Source organism: Chenopodium album, chromosome 10, assembly GCF_948465745.1.
Source record: "Chenopodium album chromosome 10, dcCheAlbu1.1, whole genome shotgun sequence".
Lineage (NCBI taxonomy): Eukaryota > Viridiplantae > Streptophyta > Magnoliopsida > Caryophyllales > Amaranthaceae > Chenopodium > Chenopodium album.
In genome coordinates this window covers 10915456-10937243 of record NC_137843.1, presented here as the reverse complement: position 1 = coordinate 10937243, position 21788 = coordinate 10915456, and the positions used below count along the sequence as shown (strand labels likewise).

The 21788-nt window shown below is 33.1% G+C and overlaps 3 protein-coding genes and 1 non-coding gene across 5 annotated transcripts; 1 reads left to right on the top strand and 3 right to left on the bottom strand.

Moving 5' to 3' along the window:
- The first annotated feature begins 363 nt into the window (after positions 1-363).
- Positions 364-2856, top strand: LOC145562233 (putative SNAP25 homologous protein SNAP30). 2 transcript variants are annotated; one of them, XM_081622442.1, is made up of 6 exons: positions 364-509; positions 760-1149; positions 1856-1949; positions 2071-2195; positions 2320-2417; positions 2553-2856. In XM_081622442.1, the coding sequence occupies exons 2-6, from the start codon at positions 814-816 to the stop codon at positions 2650-2652; spliced, it is 753 nt and encodes a 250-aa protein (XP_081478568.1). In that variant the 5' UTR covers positions 364-509; positions 760-813; the 3' UTR covers positions 2653-2856. The 2 variants fall into 2 exon arrangements, with proteins under 2 accessions (XP_081478568.1, XP_081478569.1); XM_081622443.1 differs by lacking the exon at positions 364-509 and having other exon boundaries at positions 745-1149.
- Positions 2857-3006: 150 nt separating this feature from the next.
- On the bottom strand, positions 3007-8608 carry LOC145564800 (heparanase-like protein 1). Its single transcript, XM_081624998.1, has 10 exons — positions 8430-8608; positions 5730-5913; positions 5610-5646; positions 4922-5105; positions 4619-4770; positions 4266-4499; positions 3987-4176; positions 3738-3863; positions 3532-3631; positions 3007-3354 (listed from the first exon to the last, which is right to left on the bottom strand). The coding sequence occupies exons 1-10, from the start codon at positions 8606-8608 to the stop codon at positions 3007-3009; spliced, it is 1734 nt and encodes a 577-aa protein (XP_081481124.1).
- On the bottom strand, positions 6795-6868 carry TRNAT-AGU (transfer RNA threonine (anticodon AGU)). The gene has a single exon. It is a non-coding gene; the product is annotated as a tRNA-Thr (tRNA).
- A 1336-nt stretch (positions 8609-9944) lies between the features above and the next one.
- Positions 9945-14768, bottom strand: LOC145563525 (uncharacterized). The gene is made up of 11 exons (XM_081623973.1): positions 14429-14768; positions 13004-13151; positions 12665-12736; positions 12491-12562; positions 11708-11779; positions 11469-11612; positions 11259-11339; positions 11101-11172; positions 10882-10953; positions 10432-10503; positions 9945-10334 (listed from the first exon to the last, which is right to left on the bottom strand). Exons 1-11 carry the CDS (start codon positions 14517-14519, stop codon positions 10244-10246), a joined length of 987 nt encoding a protein of 328 aa, XP_081480099.1. The 5' UTR covers positions 14520-14768; the 3' UTR covers positions 9945-10243.
- Positions 14769-21788: the final 7020 nt, after the last annotated feature.

Sequence of the window (21788 nt, the reverse complement as noted above, 5' to 3'; positions counted from 1 at the left end):
TTTTCAAAAAAATAAATAAATAAATAATCTGAAGATGACTAGCTAATTTAACCAAATATGCTTGTAATTAAGAACTTTATCGTAATTTTATAAATTATGGAATATTTATAACAAAGTACTCACGAATATAAAGTAATGTGACAAATAAATTTAGATAACAATTTTTTTTTTTTGGAAAATTTAGATAACAAGATAAGGAGGAGAAAGAAAAGAAATAAAGTTGACGGTTGACCCAAAATATGTAAAGCACGATATAACGGTCGAAAATGTCAAAGGATGGGAAAATATTGTTCTGGCTCTGTTTTTCTGGAGCGCCAATCATCTTTTCATTCCCACCATTTCTCGCTTATTCTCTCTAATTTTACCTACGCTTCTCTTTCTCTCTCCTCATTACGTTGAAATTCCCCTTTTCCTCGATTCTCCCCTCTTCTAAATTTTGATTTTACCCTAAGTTTGTCTTCCTAATTCTTGTACCATTTTACCCACTTTGAATTTCGCGGAATTCTCAGGTACATTATTTCAATTTTCTGGTGTTCTTGTATTTTCTTGTTAATCTGCTACAATTATCGAATTTCCCCTGAAAATTGATGTACGTTTGAATATAATTGATATATCTTGAATTGATGGATTAGTTGATCAATGAAATTGTATATTATCGGAGTTTGATGAATTTATGTTCGTGTTATTATTGTTGATATTACAATGTATTGAAACTTTCCAATTTTGATTATTGATGTTAGGGTTTGAAATTTTCCACAGTCTGACTTCCTAGAAAGAAAAAAAATAAAACCCTTAAGACAGAAAGTTTCAACAATGTTTGGGTTTAGGAAAAAAGGTTCAGCATCAACTGCAGCTAGTCCTGCACATCCTGATGCTGAATCAGGTCTCCGGTCGAGGCGAACATCGTCCGAGCCTATATTGGTATCTCAAGACCTTAATGACAGCCTAGAGAACAAGTCAATGCAGGAGCTTGAGGGGTATGCAGTTAATAAGGCTGAAGAGACAACTAAGTCTGTCAACAATTGTCTTAAGATTGCTGAGGATATTAGGGAGGATGCTACTAAAACACTCGAAACCTTGCATCAACAAGGGGAGCAGATTCATAGGACTCATGAGATGGCTGTCGGTATTGACCAGGATTTGAGTAAGGTATTTCTTTAATTTGCTTCTTATGATGTTACAGTGGTTCTTTGTGTTAGACCAATGTTTGGAAATGGATTAATGGACACAGGTAGCAAGTATATAAAGGGCATCGGTGATTTGATTTTCGCGATATTTGTTTATTTGTTATTGATTTTGTGAGCTATGGCCAAGGTGATAATTATATGGATGAATAAGTTGTTGGGTGTGTGATGTTAAGAGGGTAGTTTATTCGTGTTTTGACTTTGTACTTTCCGTTTTCAACTATTAGGTATATGGATTTCGGGTCTTTCTATTGTTAAAGTGGCAAGAATGCATATTAGAAAGGGGATTTGTATGCAGCACTGCGTCCCTTGGTTGAATGTATAGGTTGAAATGTAAATTTTGGGGACTAATAAACTTGGAATCGTACAGCATGGACATATATAGTAAGCTAGTGAGCATATTATGTTGGCATGCCACTACTTAAGCCAAATTAGATGTTTGTATGGCAATGCAGGGTATATTTGTGCATTTTTAGTATGTTGTTCCATTGTAGATTCCTCTTGAGCTCTATTGTGAAATATGCTACAGTTATTTGAACACCATGTATCCATAGTTTGTGTATAAGGCTCGGTAGATTGATACACAAGCTTTTGAATAATATCGCTTCATCCAATGAATTGCTCTGATGTAATGAAGGAACATGTTTGTCCTGTTGACATGATTTAATCAGGGAGAAAAGCTGCTCAACAGTCTCGGGGGAATGTTCTCCAAGACATGGAAGCCAAAGAAAACTCGTAGCATAACAGGGCCGTTAATGTCACCAGGTTCTCTTTCACCTGTTATTTAGTTTAATTCTTCTCTTTCCATGTTTTGCTCATCTCTTTTTGAGCACAAATACAAATTATGTAGCTGTGTAATGGATATTTTTTTTCATTATTTTGTCAGATGCACCATCCAAAAGTGCAACAAAAGAGCAGAAAGAAAAGTTAAAGGGTGCTCCTCTACCAAAAGGAAAGCCAAGTAGTAAGACACCACCTTCTGGACAATCAGCAACCATGCAGAAAGTTGAGGTCTGTAATATTTCCTATGACATAGCACTAGTCTTTTGATCAAATCATCAAAAGTATTTACTTTTAGGCTTTTAGCTTGATTCTTGATTTGAAATTTTTTGTTTGTGTGTATTTATGTGATTAGTTGGAAAAGGAAAAGCAAGATGATGCTCTTTCAGATTTAAGTAATATTCTGGGTGATCTAAAGGGTATGGCATCGGACATGGGTTCTGAACTCGACAAGTAAGTTTTTCTTTGCCACCTTTGATTTTGATAAGAAGTCTGGAGGCTAAGTCTTTTCTTGCTTTACTTTAACTTTTACCTAGCTTGTTTCGTGCTACTCGCCTTTGTATGTTCTGATGGGCGTTTTGATTGCAGGCAAAACAAAGCACTTGATCATCTTGACACTGACATGGATGAGTTGAACTCCAGGGTCAAAGGGGCTAACCAGCGTACTCGCCATCTGCTTAACAAGTGATTTAGATCAGTAACCTCAGTTTCCTGTCCTCTGTAACTGGTCTTTATAATATTCATTCTGTAATTTTTCCACTTTTGTTAGAGGTTGAAATTCAGTTCATTCTTTCCATTCTTTTACTGGTAGTAGTTGGATTCAAATTCATTCTTTACTTCCATCTGTATGTATACATGACACAACTACACAAGCAGTAAATAAAAAGGCTATTTTTTATGAAGCTGTACATAAGCTCCTTTCCTTCTTTCGTGTTCTTTGTCATTCTATCTTCTGTAAATATCAGAAAATTTGTTTCTAGAGATCGAAAATTTCAGAAGAACTGAAAGAGAATGTTGTTATTGCTGAATTTAATTGTTCAAATTAAAAAAAATCATAGAAACTATTACATGCTGGCACTTGTAAGTTCCTAATGGTAACAAAAACAAATGAATGAGGTGCAATCTTGATAGGTGAAAACGTCGTCACAAACACGGGCTTCATCTCAGGAATGTCGGATGTCTGAGTTAGCGTTAATAACTTCCCGTTGAGAAGAATCTGGTTACTCTGAATATTCCCATCTTTCGGGGTTATATGATACTCTTCTCTTTCTTGTAACCATGGCCTTGTGTTTGTCATTCTTGGCTCAGGGAATAAGTTGTGATCATTCACTAAATCTATATTGAAAGTGGTGGAATTTGACATGTTGATGAGCAGTAGAGTAACCCCAGGCTGCAAATAACATAAATAGAAAAAGGTTAATACCAACGAGTTACATCTTACTAGTAGACAAAATATGGGATTCTCTTTGTCCGAAATTAGTTGTCACGTTGATAGTATAATTTATCCAAGTCTGAACATAGGTAGTGCAACACATCAAAGCACTATTAGGTTGGTAATATTGCTTACCTTGGTTTTTGAACAATGGGAATACGTCCTTAGATAAGGAGAACCGGTGTGAGTTGTTGCAAGTACCGTGCTCCCCATCAAACGGTGCCACAATAAAGCCCTAAAATGAGATTTTGTGTCACATATCATCTTTTTTTTTTCTTTTTTTTTAATTAAATTGCCACGTTATCTTAACGTCTCAAAAAGTGAATAAAATTAGTGCTCACCCATAAAAGTCGGGATTAGGGATGAAGGTATTGGTGTCGAGAAGCCCATAGTTCCCTCCGATTAGAGTTTGTCTGCAGAAGACCTTATGGTTTAAGGACGCTGTCATGCCCAACTGGTCCAAGTACCTATTCCACAAAAACCAACGATTGTGCAAACATTTATAATGTATACGCAAGTATGTATAACATGTAACGGGAAGAAATATGAGAAAAAAATGTATGAGGGAAAAAATGTATGAGGAAAGAGACCAATAGCCATCAGCAAAAGTGTTAGAAACATTTTTGCCACCACTATTAAACGCTCCACCGGATTCGCCAACCCAGGCCCCAGACCAAGGTCCGAACCGATCCACAACCCTGGAGACATCTTTGTATGTTTGAGCTACTAAGGTCAGAAAATTGGGGTCTTGAACCTTGTTTATGAGATCCTTATCAACCCCTAAACACAAGGTAAGAAACACATTTAAAAAAAAAAAAAAAAAAAAAAAAACCTAAGTGGTGGGTTAGATTACTAGCTAGTATACATACCAGCACCAAGATTGTAAATGTGGTGGGTTAGACCTTCAACAACATTAGGTCCTGATACTTGTAAGAAGGTGGTGAACCATTTTTCATCAAAGAAACCACCTGGACCCAATACCTTGGGCCGGGTCATCGGATTCGGGTACGATTTCTTGACTATTTCTTTAAGTACCACCATATCCTTAGCATATTGCTCAGCCTCTATTCTTGCTGATACCCCAGTTCCACATAGCTCATTTCCTAATAATAACATAAATCATCAAAATTAATCATTTAGCTTAGATTAATCTCATTTCTCATAGTAAGACAAGTAACAAATTAAACTTTAACGTGGTTATATCAAGTAGACAATGACGTACCAAGTTCATAAGAGTCAATTTTGTGTCCCTTAAAGATGTTGTAATTAATAAAATCTTGTGCATTTTGATAATTCCAATCTCCTATGTAAAGATCATCACCCTTGACCTTTTCCCTCCCAATGAGGGCATTCAACCCAAATGTTACTAGGGCCCTGCAAATTAGCGATTAAAATAATGATACACGTAAATAGAGTCGTATATGTAGTATAGGTGCACGCAAGACTATTTTCTTGTGATCTCTATATGAGACCATGATGAACTTGTTTAGTCGATAATATATGTAACGATGCAAGTATTAATTACCCGTTGATACCGAAAAACTGAGCAAGCTCATCCCATCTTTGCATGTGAAAGCAACCCTTGGTAAACCCAAACAAGCCATCACTCTTCAAGGAAAACTGCTGGCATTTGCTTGTGGGCTTTCTAACGTTGTAAAACACTTGGTCTTGTAGTGATCCTCCAACTCTTATTCTTAGTGGACTCAATGCTGCACACAATTAATAATATTGAGCACGTTTCAAACAGAAAAAAATATCATTTGCTAAAATTAATCGTATGCTCCTATACCTTCACATATATTTATAGATTCGCGTTTTGACAATTTTAGTGAAACAATTTTGGATATAAAAAGGAGTAATATTATATCACAGTGACATATTAATTAATTAAATTAAATTAAATCAAGACAAATGTATTAAGACCAAAGTCAACCAATTACTCCCTGTCAAAAATAAAAATCAATCAATTATTCCCCGCCAAATATAAAATAAATCAATTATTTACTCATACTTCATATAATTTATAAGCTTAATAATATATACTCCATAGAAAGTCAATTTTTTTTTTTAAAATCCTCAATAAAATTAATCTAATTAATTAACTTAAACATAATCCATAAAAAGTCAATATTATTAAAATCCATAATAAAACAATATAACTAGATTTAATTACACGTGATAAAAAAGGAAGGTAAATATGAGAGCATACGTACCCTTGACTGCATTATTCAAGATTTTATTTCTCAAATCCTGCAATTCATCTCACAATTCTTCAATAAAACATTTGTCTAATAAACCAAAAAACAATGTAAAAGAATAAAAATGGTACGTACCAGATTGAGGATACCAGCTTTTCCCCAAGGACATTGATTATAGTCACACTTATTAGAAGGCCACCAATCCAAAGTTGCACATATAAAACTGTCATCTGTTTTTCCAATCGATGTTGCACCTCTAATTGTCACTTTTACTTCATTCACCTCATTATTATTACTTCCAAGACATGATTTACTAGAACTAATTACTATAAGAAACCAAATTATAAATATAACACTACTTGATCTATACAATTCCATTATACTTGGAATTATAATGGAATTGTATACCTAGATTTCTTGAGTTTTTTTTTTTTCTTAATGTTTTTCGATGACATATTAGATGACATATGGCTTTGTTTATATAATGGAGACACCTAATGATGATAGATTAGCTAAATTATGGATAGATATGTTATTATTTAATTAGATGACGATGATCTATTTTATCCTTAAATATTGGATAAATGTGTTGTTTTCTACACATGATAATGATAATACAATTGTAGAAAAGATAAATCTATCCCAAATATATTAATTATCCTACATCCTGTAACAACAAATATTAACAACTACCATGCTTGACAATTTTTAATTTACAAAACATTGGTCATCTTTAGATTAATTATTATACCAAGGTAAAAAAAAAAAAATTAAAATAAAAATTAATAAAAAAGGCAAAACATTAATTTCCAATGCAACACAATGAAATGTTGAATATCCCATTTTAAATTATGGATAGAAATGTTATTATTAAAATTAGATGACGATGATCTATTATATCCTTATATATTGGATAAATGTGTTGTTCTCTACACATAATAATGTTAATAAAATTGTAGAAAAGATAATTCTATCCCAAATATATTAATTATCCTACATCTTGTATAACAGCAAATATTAGCAACTACCATGCTCGACAATTTATTACTGTAATTTATAAAACATTGGTCATCTTTAGATTAAAGGGTGTTTATTAATTATGCCAAGGTCAAAAAATAAATAACAATAAGGCCAAAACATTAATTTCCAATGCAATACAATGAAATGTTCAATATCCCATTTTAAAAATATAGGCTAAATTGCTCTTGTTGAGAGTCGAACTCAAGACCTCCCGCTTACTAAACGGGTGCTCTAACCAACTGAGCTACAAGAGCAACCGTCAACTAAAATTATTTTGAACAATTTGTTTCTCTAGTAGTATGGTTATTTATCACGTGCAAGGTAAAAATGAAAATCTGGGAAAAATAAGATAAACTCAAATATGAAGGAAATATTGCTTTTACCAAAAACAAAAACAAAAACAAAAACAAAAAAAAAAAAAAAAAAAAAAAAAAAAAAAAAAAAATGGAAGGAAAAGATAGGGTTGAAAATACTTGTATGTAGATCCTACGAAGAAAATTGATTAAGAGAGGGAAAAAAAAAAAAGTTTATCACCTTGATAAATAAGTGATACTAAAAAATATATAAACCTAATCAATTGATCAATCATCAAGACATACCAGCAATGACACATGTCATCACCTGGTATGTCTGTAGTTTTTTTTAAAAAAATCATTTTTGGAAACAAATCTTTTATCCTGCATAAATAAAATATAGTAACATATTTACATAAATAAAATACTTGAGGTATATTTTCATAACATATTAACAACGGTATAAACATAAGTAAAAAAAATAAATAAAAATGAATCAGATGTTTAACAAAACTTGAGTCAAATATTACAACAAGGATTTTTTTTTTTTTTTGAATATTTTTATTTATTTGTATATTAGAAGCTCCAAAAAAGTAATTCGAATATCAAATATTAAAAAATTACTTAAGATAAAATAAAAGATTTGATGTATTTTTCCACAAAAAGATATTAACAACTATAAATTTTAGGGGAAAAAAATATCAAATTCCAACATAATTTGGGACATACTACGTTTTAAGAAATTCATTTGGTTAACAAAAATAAATGATACCAATTTGTTAGTGAAATCAAATAAATAAAAAGTATGCATATTAACAAATGCATACTTTAAAATACATATCTGGTCAATTAACACCTTTTATATACACCCAGGTGTCCAATTGCCCATAAAGGTAAGTGTACCCAAAGCAGTTATTTGCTTGATTGACATTTTTTTCTTCCCATTTTAAGAGTTAAAAACGAGCAAAGAAAAAATATAAAATGAGCAGAAAATATCCTAAGTGCACCTTAAATCTAATGTACACTTCTTCTTTTTTTGCTAACTGGTTCATTCATAAAGTCATCATAATATTTTAGACAAATTAAGGTATTTTATGGATTAATAATAATGCCACATCACCAAAGCAACTAACATTAGGATAAGGAGGTTTGGACCCTCAACCTCTTATAACTCATATGACTATTTAACCATCTAAGTCAATATCAACCATGTTAAATGTATGGAAAAAAATTCATATAAGTGCAAACCATAAAGTTCAATTAAAAATATATATATATATATATATATATATATATATATATATATATATATATATATATATATATATATATATATATATATATATATATATATATATATATATATATATTCAAAGAATAACTCAATTTTGGTTTCAATGATAATTGCAGGTTTGAAAAGCATTTTTAAAAAAAATTATCAATTGTACAACTACAACAGTAGCAATCCGATGTAACGTCCAGGGTCACTCACTAGTTAATAATCTACAATAGGCCAACAAACAATGACAAAGTGTCTACATCAGCTTCAAATCCTTTTCCAACCATAAGATCACGATAGTATAAAGCATTTGACAAGTCATTATTGAGTATATAACCTCTGATTATCGTATTATAGGTAACATCATCAGGGGGGCAACCATCTTCCTCCATTATCCTCAACACTCGAGCAGCTTCACTCATGAGCCCTTTTTTGCAGAAGCCTTTTGACCATTACAGTGTATGTTTTAACATCAGGTTGCAGACCGCTTTGATACGAGATGGGAGAAGACATTTGCTGCATCTTCAAGTTGTCCAGCCTCACACAAGTTGTATACTAGGATATTGTAGATGACAATATTTGGCTTAACACCATTATCCTCCATATCTTCGAGTAATTTCACTGCCTCATCAAGCTGTGCATTTTTGCAAAGGATGTCAAGCAAGGAAGCATAGGTGACAACATTTGGATTAACTCCGGCAGCCAACATTTCCTTGAACAACTTACGCGCATGTGGGAGTCTATTGGCTTTGCAGAGTCCATCGATGAGAGTGCTATAAGTAACGACATCGGGTGTTATAGCTTTCCGAAACATCAGTTGGAATGTGGTTAGGGCCTTGTCAACGTTTCTAGCCTTGCAATATCCATTAATCAGAGTATTAAAACTGACAAGATTAGGCTCCCAACCATTTTCGGCCATGAGGTCGAGTAGGTTCTCTGCATCTATCATCTGACAGAGCAAACAATAACCATCAAGTAATGCACTATAAGTAAGGATGTTTGGAGGCACACCTCACTTAGTCATGTGCTTTAGAATGGACTGAGCTTGATCAACACAGCCATCTTTACAAAACATGTCAACCAGCATGCTATATGTCTGAACATTAGGTGCTATGTTGCTCTCTAACATCTCAGTCAACACACGCTGAGCCTCTTCCCCACAGCCGGAATTGTAGAGGCCTCGAATCAAGGAAGTATAAGTGACAACATCGGGTTTAATTCCCTCAGTTTTCATGGAGGAGAACAGGTCTAGGGCCTGTTGTAACAATCTTTCCTTACAATGCTATATGATTTATTTATGATTTTGTCATTTAATTGGGACATAAATTGAGAGCTAATGAGCTAATCTATTAGAGAGTGAGGGATACCTCAAGTGCTTAAAGCTTCCCTCCCAATTCCAAGAGATTGTGGAATCGATTCTCACTCCATCCTTGTGGCTCTCTAAGCACCAGAAAAAGAAAAAGAAAAAAGAAAAAAAAAAGCTAATTTATTTTAGGTTGGTTTTGTTTGAAGATTTCTCGTAAAGCAAGTCAATTTTCTTCATATCCAATATCGACCATAAAACCATAATAACGCCATTACTTCCTCTGTTCTTTTTTACTTGACCCACTAGGGTAGGATTTGCTATAGCTAGAGGAGTGGGGGCCCAGATTGTATCTCGGCTTCCCACTAATTTATTGTAGGTTTTATGACTTTTGTTTTTGATAATAATAATAATAATAATAATAATAATAATAATAATAATAATAATAATAATAATAATAATAATAATAATAATAATAATAATAATAAATAATTTCTTTGATAATAACAAATGGCTAATTGCTGCCATCATGGCTAACATTCATACATTTTTCATTCTGTACCTACAACAAGGGAGCATAATATCTTCATCTACAGTTACGAGCCTCAACCAAAATTTAATTTCAAGCTCGAATGAGTTCACCTCTTCCCGTAAAAGCTTTCTTTTTTCTTTTACTTTTCCTTTTCTTTTTTGTTTGGAGAGGGGTGGAGGAAGTGGGATGTGAAGACAGATAAAGAATAGTGGCGTTTCTGAATCAGACCAAGAACTCTGTGTCCGAGACTTCAAGTACTTTGTGAATACCTATTGGGTTTACGCCTTGTCTGAATGCATTGCTTTCAATATACCTGCATAAACACATCACAAAGCAAATGGTTACAGCCTTACAGGTTCCCTATAATACACTATGTAGTTTCTATGTTTCAAAAGGTTTAAAGAACCCACATTTCTTTCAAGAATGAATGCTTATAGAATGCGTCAGGAATTCTCCCACTAAATTGATTGTGATCCAGGTACCTGAAAAATACAGAGCTTGATAAATGAGGCAATGTGTAGCCATATGATCTATAATTTTGTCAGCATGCCAAGAAGTCGATCTAGAATTTGAACTCTTCCTCCAATTCCCTCTTCCCCAAATGACCAAACTTGAAAGTACTAGGAGTCCTTAAGCTTACAAGCACACTAGAAGACAGACAAAATTGGTTTTGGAATCCTGAATTAGGGGTGTAAAATGATCATTCTTATAAATCGTGTAAAGATTATCAACACCAAAGATTTCTTTTCTACATTTTAAAGTAGGGACCAATAACAGATTGCAGTTATTTCAATGCATTAAATTAGAGACTTCAGCAGCTCAGATTTCACTGTATACAGGCAGTTAGACTTGAGACTTACAGATATGTCAATCTAGGAAGACGAGCAAGGGCAGATGGAATTATTCCAGTCATTTTGTTGTATGACAGATGCCTGTGACAAATGCAAACCATAGGTTTCTCATACGATTCAAGAGAAAAGAAAAATAACCAGCTTAAGAGAATAAACTGTACAGCATGTCAAAAAAAAAAAGGGGGTGTGTGTGTGTTGGGGGGGGGGGGGGGGGGGGGTGTTACTTACAAGATCTCCAAGTTCGTTAAATTTGCTAGCTGAGCCGGAATTCCTCCAGTCAAATAGTTATTATTCAGGTAGCTAGACAGCAGGTCAAAGAAGTTAGTGGGGTTAACAATGCAAACAAATGATACAGGCAAGTAGGCAACTGCTATACAAAAACTTACAGATTACGAAGGGCAGGAAAGCATCCTTCAATGCGTATGAGTTCCCTAATTGTACCAACTAGATGATTGTTACCAACATCCCTACAAAGAAGAGAATTATTATTATTAAAAGTGGTGATGAACTGATGATTGTAACATCATTACCGATCAAGAAAATAGTATTAAAATAATGGGGGGGAAAAAAAAAATAGTTCGCTTATAAAATCTTACAAATGCCGAAGATTCTGCAGATTGCCCAATTCTGCAGGAATTCGCCCAACAAAACGGTTTTCATGTAAATATAAATACCGCAGTGCAGGAAGATTTGCCAGCTCTCTGGGAATTTCCCCCTTGAAGCTATTAAAGCTCAAATACCTGTGGAGGTAGAATTTAACATCTTCCATTCAGAAAAAATACAAAGAAACAGCAACAAACAAAGAAATTGTACTTTTTATGTCAAGATTTCTTACAAATGTGTCAAACTTTTCAGTTCACCTATTTCAGGGGGTAGGACATCCTGCAGCTTATTCCATCGCAGATTCCTACAAGGCAAAAACACCAAGTTTGAGAATGGATGATTATCTAAGCAGATAAAATGAATATAATCATAGAAATAAGGCCAAGACTATCTCCACAGCTCATAGCATTTTAACTTGATTTGCCTTGAAACACTGTATAATAATAGAACAGGAATATCAGAACTTTGGTTTGTCAGGCCATTGGAGTTGCTTTTCCATTGTTAATTTTTTATCCTGAAGGGGATGGCACTCTTGTCTAATGATTGTCACCACAAAGCACTTTAAAGGACTCTCATGATTGTCACCAAAAACAACTTTAATAGAAATAGTTCTCATTTTTGCCTCCAAGTGTTACTAGTCTACGCCTTTACGGTACATATCGGTACACGCAATGGATACAGAAAAGCGATTCGCTATCTGGTTTTGTTAAACTAATCCAATGTGTACCAATTCACGTGTTTTAATAATAGTTTGTGGGGTATTGGGTAATCAAGTAACATTGCCCACAAAACCCAAAAAGAAAGAGAGAGGAGAGGAACTAAAGTCTAAAGCTGACCCTTGAGAATAGGGAAATTATAAGGAAAGTCACACTATGAACAATAACGCAAATAATCAAGGGAAAACTTCAAATAGATGTCCCCTTATCTAGAAGTCATATAGTTTTTAATACACACACACAGAATATCAAAACAATGGAAAAACCAAAATTATTGAATAAGGCCATAAGGGTCATACAGAACTTTCAGGCGCTTCAATCGTCCAATCTGAGGAGGAATTGGCCCAGTCAACTTATTGTTGTGGAGGTCCCTGTCATGCAAGTATATTTATGTAAATAACGGATTTCAGGTCATCAGCACCTATGAATGCTAATAGTGTAAACCAAGGCATTAAACTATTAAAGACACTTACAGCCTCTGAAGATCCAACAGATTAGTGACAGCAATGGGAAATGGACCAACAATTGACACTGCATAAACTTCCCTGTAAATTAAATAACAATGCAAATCATAAACCAATATCATTTTTTATTTTTGTTTTAACAACCAATATCAATTCTTCCCTCAGTCTTTAATTTGTAAAAATATGCAAAAAGCTAAAATTATGTTAAAAACAAAAAAAAATTGAAGAAATGCTTTTTAGAAATAGTTTTTGCATAGCACTTTTCTTTAAGTAATAAGAATTTAAAAATTAGCGACATTACATAATCCTAGAAATAAAAAATATGATAGAGGAAAAAATTTGACATACAGTCCCGTAACAACTCTATAATCCCCTTGAACAGAACATGTTACACCAGACCAAGGAGGCAAATCACCATCTCCACATGGATCATCACCAACCCATGAATAAACGACCCTCCATCCAAGCGATGACTTTATTTCATTCAATGCTTTCACTGCAAAAACATAACTCGGTAAGTTAAAAACTCACTCTAAGAAACCTCAAACAAAAAGAACCCAATTAGACCAGGGGAATCCAAGCAAGCTCACATCAAGCATTATATATATATATATATATATATATATATATATATATATATATATAAATGGGGTGCCTTTTGAATTTAGAGTCAAATTCCATTTTGGGGAGCTCCTTCAGACTAAGAAAGCATCTTTGCCGGTTCATAGATACAACAGCTTACATCTAACCCCCAACCTTACAGTAACTTAGGTCTGCCTAATTTACTAATGGAGGATCAGAAGTATATACAAATGGAGTGCCTTTTGAATTAAGAGTCAAAGACCATTTTGGGAAGCTCCTTCGGACTAAGAAAGCATCTTTGCCGGCTCATAGATACAGCAGCTTACATCTAACCCCCAACCTTACTGTAACTTAGGTCTGCCTAATTCACTAATGGAGGGTCAGAAGCAAATACAAATGGAGTGCCTTTTGAATTAAGAGTCAAAGACCATTTTGGGAAGCTCCTTCGGACTAAGAAAGCATCTTTGCCGGCTCATAGATACAGCAGCTTACATCTAACCCCCAACCTTACTGTAACTTAGGTCTGCCTAATTCACTAATGGAGGGTCAGAAGCATATACAAATGGGGTGCCTTTTGAATTAAGAGTCAAAGTCCATTTTGGGAAGCTCCTTCGGACTAAGAAAGCATCTTTGCCGGTTCATAGATACAGCAGCTTACATCTAACCCCCTACCCTTGCCGTAACTTAGGTCTGCCTAACTCACTAATGGAGTAATGGAGGATCAGAAGCACACCATCTATTCATGCTATCAACATTACGATGCTCAAATCATTGCTAATTGCTTGTCTCAAAACAGGAAAATTACATCTACCAATAAAAACAACGCCGGAACTCCAACATTGTAACCCTAATTAATCAAACAAGATTGAGATCAATTTCCACACAAAATGAACAACACAATTTCGGAATTTGATTCGAAAAATGGTAATAATATCTTTCCAATGACATCACCACTACTTAAAATGGAAAATCTACAATAAACTATCATCCAAAAAAGAGAAAATCCCTTTTCCCTATCTATCACAATAGATCAAACAGATAACAAAAAAGGGGATCTTTTCCAGTTACAAAGGCATCAAACACAGATCATTCATTCCCAATATATACGATCATAAATTAACAATAATCAAACAATTTAGGGATTTTAGATCAAACCCCATAAATAAAAACACAGAAAATAGAGAAAATTACCATCACGTTTAAGGGTTTTACAGGAAACGGCATTGAAAAGCAGCGGAATTAACAGGACGAAGAGCAGAATTGCAGGAGGCCAATTCGCCATTTCCCAACGCTATTTCTAATTGTAATCCCTATTACTCTGATCAATCAAACAATCGATTGAAGAAGGATGAAAATGAGATCTTGGGAACTATATAATGATACGAGTACAAAGAATAGATGAATTTCTGCTGCAATTTCGAAGAGAAATGTGGAGTGAGAGTGTCGGTGTCAAGTGGAGTGATCTTACTTTCTCTTCTCTTCTCTTCTCTTTTCACCCTGTGTGCAAGATTAGTCTGTCTCGGTATCACTGGTTTGATGAACGTAAAGTCATAAACATGTCGTTTCTAGGGTCACTTTTCGATTTGGTAAAACCCGAGTAATGGGTGGTTCGTGCAGGTGGATGCACGATCCGCATGGTGTATTTGCTCCAAAACTATAAAAAGACAGAATGTATATGTAGTTATATTCTAATGTATATGGGTATGTAAAAGAACATAATGCTCATTTATAATGTACATGAGCATATATATAAAAGAATATAATGTTCATTTATAATGTACACGAGATTTTAGTGTAACAATTTTGTATATATTTTTTTTCAAGAATTTTTTTATATAAAGAATAGATAAATAGTACTGTAATTATTTATTTTACCATACATTAATTACAAATTATTTTATTTTATTTTTTTTTACCAAAAATTCACTTTCTCACTCCAAACAAAACTTCAAACCCATTTAAATACCTCAAACCTCAAGCAAAATTTCAAGAAATTCAAATTTTTGAGTCCAAAATTGTTCAAGATGACAGATAAAAACGAAGGTAAGACCAGATTCAATATTCATACTTGTTTATTTTGAGTTTGAGTGTTTCTTATTTATAAATTTGGTTGAAAATTGTAATTTTTGGTTTTATTAGGAATTAATTTGCGATTTATGTGGTTTTGTTGTTGCAATGAGAAATAAAATGAAGTTTTGAAGAATATAGACCAATTAATACATTTTGGAAGAAAAAAGCAAGCAAATAGACAAATTCAAAATAATTTGAGAGATCCAAATAATACAATGTACATTAAAATACAATAAAATGTTTTTTTTCATATACTTCCATGATTCAAATAATACAATGTACATTAAACCTGTAAGCAACATTATACAACATATGTTCATTATAATATAATACAATGTACATTATAATACAGTAAAATAATATTCCTTTTCATATACTTACATGATCATTTATACCAAATGAATATTTACTATATGAATAATATTTTTTAGTATTATCATGTTCTTTATTAATATTACAGATGTTCTTTAGATTTACAAAAAAAAAAAAACATATAAAATTAAATGTTCTTTATAAAATAGCTATATGTCTTTACAAAACAATTATATGTTCATTACAATACAACTATATGTGATGTTCATTATAAAATAACTAGATGCTCTTTACAAAACAATTGTATTGTTGTTTACTGAACAACTAGATGTTCATTCCGCCTTTTTTAAAAAAACGGATGCACGGAGCATCTTGCATCCGCCTCCATGGAAAAAAAAAATTCAAAACCCGAGAGCTCCACTTTATCTCATTCATAAATTAAGGGTAATTCTCTTCGGTGAATTCTAACTTTTTAATTTTCTAAGTAGTAAACGTTTTAAAATTTTATTATCAATGGTAAACCTAAATTATTGATTATCATTGATAAGTGTTATTTTAATAAAAATCCTTAACTGTAGTTAGTTTTTTATTTTTTTAATAATAAAATTATTATAAAAATATTTTTCAAAAAAAAAAAAAACCAAACCCCTCCCCGAGCAACCTCTCCCCTACCGGCAACCACCTCTCCTCCACCCCAACCAACGCCGATGCCGGGGCCCAGCTCCACCTTCGCCGATGTGCCGGCCTTCGATCCCCCACCTCCACCTTCGCCCTTTATCCCAATCTCGAACCCCCACCACCTCCCATTTCCCTCACAACCACCAACACCATTGCTGCTACACAACCACCAACAATACCGCTTCCCCTACAGTTCCCTCAGCCACCATCTATTTACCCTTCATCAATTCGCCAACCCACCATTTCAACCCCTGCGCACCTACCTCACAACACAACTGCAGCAATCCCAACCTGTCACGCATCAGCCACCCGCACAACATAACAGCCGTCCTCACTGAAATTCACACCCATGCAGCCGCAATTGAAGCCAACATCGGACCGCCGCAACAATCAACAAAGAAGCCCATCATTACCGCCCATAATCACAACAATTGCAGCTCAAAATCTCAAATTCAAATGGTTCAGGCGAATTGTCTAGAAATTTCGGTTAGAGAAAGCGAAGAAGTGGGAACTCTGGTTGGGGTTTCGGGGAATAAATTGGGTGGTTATGGAGGAAGGGAGATGCAGCTAGCAGTGGGATAGTGGGTTCAGCGCGGCTCCAGTGAAGGGTGGGTGCGCCGACGCCAGGGGGCAAGGGAGGGTCGCGTGGAGGGCGGGGGTTGTTGGGCTGGTGGCTAGGTGAGGGTTTTTTTTTTTTTTTTTTTTGGTTTTATAAAAAAATATTTCTAAAATAAATGTTAAAAAAAAAAAACTAACTAACTATGGTTAAATATCTAGTTAAAATTTATCATTAATGTTATAGTTGACTTAATATAAAAAATTTAGGTTTACCATCGATAATAAAATTTTAAAACGTTAACCACTTAGAAAATTAAAAAATTGGAGTTTACCAAAGAGAATTTCCCTAAATATAGGGTAAATATACTTTTCTTTCTTTTCAACTACGTAAATAAACTTGGATTTTCTTAAAAAAGTCAGGTTATTGGGTTTTCGCAATTTCTAGATATACAAATTTATTAACTAATACTAAAATAGAATATTGTTGACATCATTTACCTCTATACTATTCTATGTGTCGTTTTTTCAATGAATATTTTCCCTCCAATTTAATTTGTGATGTCATCAATGATTTTATTTTTCGATACACTTTATACATTTTAATTAGTTGGACTTGGTTAATTTTAGTATTCTTTTTCTACACTTTATACATTTTAATTAGTTGGACTTGGATAATGTCAAATTGTTTTGTTATCAATACTTTATATGTACTGAATAGTTAATGTCAATCATTGTTTAACTCTACCTTTGCTTCAGATTTTATTAATCAATAAGCATCTTTAAATCATTTTCTTTCAACCATTTTAATTATTAATTGTAATTTATAAATAATGTGGTTCACATATATTCTTAATTGTAAATTGTTTAAATAACTAATTCCAATCTTTATGTACAATGTAATGCAATAAAACATAAATTATAAAAAGGATAATTTCTAACTATGCATCGCACGGGAATAACCTAGGGCTTGTTCTCATTAACTGGACTGAGCTGAGCTGAACTGAATTGAACTGAACTTATTAAAGTTGAACTAAATTGAATTGAGCTGAAATGAATATATTTTATGAGAGAAGAAAATTAGGAGCTGAACTAAACTGAACTGAGCTGAAATGAATATTTTATGAGAGAAGGAAATTAGGAGCTGAACTAAACTAAATTAAACTTATTAGAGCTGAACTGAATTGAAATGAAAATAATCTGATGAGAATAGCGCCCTAGTCTATCTATAACTATAACTAAAATGAAAACTGCTTACATCACCTTTGTAGACATGTCAATTTCTCATGAAAAATTTCCCTCCAAAATTGCTTATGACATCAATTTTATCATAATTTTCTCCTTCCAAATTCAATATTGGAAAATATTTTTTAATAAACAAATTAAAGTGTGAACATCAATTAACCAAAAACGTATTAGTGATATTTCCCTTTCCAAAAACCCTCATTTTGTGAATTAATTATATTATGTCGTATTGAATTTTTTTATTCTAAATCGTGCACCGCACGAGTACTAATCTAGTTATATAATTAGCAGGAAGATTTCTCACCCACCCTGCACCGGCCCAGCCCCGCCACTATAATAACAAACATGATTTTAATTTAATTAAAAAATGTGTATAGTATATTTTTGTTTTTTTAAGTCACTTATCATGTCATTCATCAATTCATTTGCCAAGATTTTGAAGAGCATGTGTAAAATGACCTAAAGATACAACATAATACGTTGCACGATTGGCTTTGTGATAGATTTTGCAAGTAATATCATCCAATGGCACTGGACCTTAATTACCTTGCAAAATATTAATGACAAGAGGATTATCACCCTAGGCCTTGGCATTTACATCTTATTATTTGTTGCTCATAGATTTGGAAGAAGTAGGTATGGTAGGAATTCATGCAACAAATAAAAATGGAAACTGACATGCAATTGCAAATATTTGAGAATATGGCCCATTTTTGAAGTGTACTTGATACATCACAACTTTCATGCTTGATTTAAGTCGTTTGGATAATTTCTCACAGTGAAAGTACTACAAAGTTGAATGTGGATGTCTACTACAGTCATGGCAATACCAGATTAATTGACAGGTATATGTCGTACATCATCTTGTGCAATTATTATGCTTAGTCGATATATATAGAAAAATGATATAAAGAATTTTAATCACAAATATTAGATATCACATTGATATTTCAACAAACTAAATTAAATGACATTCATGTATAACATTGGACAGCATTATCAAGAAACAAAGGAAAATGGTACAACATAAACCAAAATTAGAGGCAAAAAGCTTAATAGTATAATGTTCATGCACAAAACACAGTGATTAGCTAACCAAAAATTATACTACGTATGTACGAATGTTCACTTCGAGATCCTACTATGTTATGAACTGTGATGAACATAATTTAATGACTTATTAGTCGGCATATACACTAGTGGAATACTGAATTAGCCACTAAAGTATGTTTGATGATCATGAAGCCAAATTATACATCACATTCTACTAACACATACGATCATTATCACGAAAATGACCATTGCTTCTAATTTCACTGTGTCATCAGGAGAATTACACTAAACTAGTGCCACTAAATTAAAGATAACCCCCATTACAATTACTCGTACAACTTTTAATCGAATAATACGGGGCAGATTAAAAAGGTTTGTGTTGAAATTTTAGACAATTAGGTGACATAAAATTCTTGCAAAAACAACCGTTATATAAATGTGTTTAGCTACTTTTAGAAAAAACATTTAAAAGATAATACGGCATGGATAGATGAATAATACAAAGTATTTCGGGTATATAATAATAATAATTCTCCTTGTTTGTCATCTCAGAAGACTAAACATATAATTTGAGCACTCGTTACTAAATTATGCTAAAAAGGGAAATAACCATTTCATGATTATGAACGCACTAAAAGGAATGAAGATATAGATTGGCAAACTAAGTCATTAATCACCAAAACTATTTATGGCACTTGCACAAGTTTTTCTTGAATTCACTCAATACACTCTCTTTAGTGGTGTACATACATGTACTCCTCAAACTAGTTATTGGCCACACAAATTAAACACAATTTTCCATTGTTATACTTGTCTATTGCCTATTGTCTAATAGGCCATAATTCATTATTAGTCATAATAATGTACTTTAATGTATACGTAGTTAACATGAACGGTATGGTGATTCAACTGATTATAGATCGACGAAACAAATAAGGTTATACTTCGTACAAGCTAGGCATTTGACAAACCTAGTATTCTTAAGCCATTTTATTAACTCAATAAATAACATAAGTACATCAAGCCAATTAAGTAAACTAAAGTTAATAATTTAGAAACAGGAAAAACATAGGAATATACGAAGTAATAAGAATTGAATTGAAGTTGCATCATCATTAATAATATCATTAGTACACTGGATATATGGACCCAAAATAAAGGAACTTTACATGATAATATTAAATGCCACAATGAGCTCCTCATGAACATCAAAAACAAAAATTAAAAAGACAAAATTGCCCTTTTAATCACAAGATCCTAACTATCTCATCCCCACTACTACCTTCTTCTACTAGCTTGTACATTTACTTCCACCCTCCTAAATTTATGGAACCCCATGAGAATCTTCTGATCTTCTCAATTACACCAATTTTTAAAAATTAACTAAAATTAATAACAAAAATCTTAAAAATTCAAATTTAAAAAAAAAATAATCACTCGTACCATTTCCATTATTGTTTCCCTTGCTCAACTTTGAATTTACAGAAACAAGCTTGGAAATAGTGTCCACCATCACGTACGATACTCCACCCGTACCATATTGTTTTAATCTACGAAAGCGCGCACGGGTTCAAGAAACTCGACCGGATTGAAAAGAACTCGAGAGGATCGATCCTATTTCCGAACCCGGCAAGATGTATGCTAGGGCATACAAGAAGATGATTAAAAAAAAAAAAAAAAGAAATCATATAAAACAAAAACTCCAACTTTTATTATAATATATTTTTTTCCTTTGGCAGTACGTAAGTACGTGACATACCGCCCTAATCCTACGTACGCATTGAATCAAGAACTCAAATTAACACAAAATATTACCTAAAAAATATAAAAAAAAAAAGGATCAAAACAACGTCGTTTTTACTTGGTGGATATGATCAGTTGTGAAGAGGGTTAGGACCACTAGGAACAAGCCGTTTTTCGACACCGAAACGCGGGTCAATCTCGGAGGATGAGACATAATTCGACGACGATGACGACGACAACAATGGTGGAGGAGGAGGAGGGAACGTAAGGTACTGCCGGAACTGAGTGTTACATATTGCAGGTGGGTATTTAGACGGGAAAGAGTGACAGTAACGATGTCGAAACGGCGGCGGAGGCGAAGATGGTGATAGCCTTGAAGAGGGTTCAAGAAATAGGGTGTTTGAATTTGAGGAGAGAGAATATGAACAAGGGAGGATGTAGATTATGGTGATTGTAAAGAGGAGGAAGATTTTGTTCGTCATCATCATCATCATAGTTTGTTGAAGAAGAACAAGGTAGTAGAGAGAGAAAGTAAGGAAGATTTTAGAGAGAGAAAAAATAAGGGAGTTTGTAGTTTGTTGTTCGTTGAATTGTCACGGTTTTTCAATATAAAGTGGTATTTTGACTTTGTTATTTTTCTGTCTTTCTTGTTTTTATAGCTGTACCATGATTTTTTTTTTTTTTTTTTTTTTTTACTCGGTTTTCAATAATCTTATCGTGTATTGATTAATTAGCCTAAACAAAAGTGAGGAAACCCTAAAAATCTAAAATTATTTTATTTGTTTCTTTTTTTTTTTAATTAATTTTATTATTTTCTTAACAAGATTAAATTAAAGTATTCTTGTTTTTTATCTTTTGAATATATGCTAGTGTCGCCAACTAAGTTAATATTCAT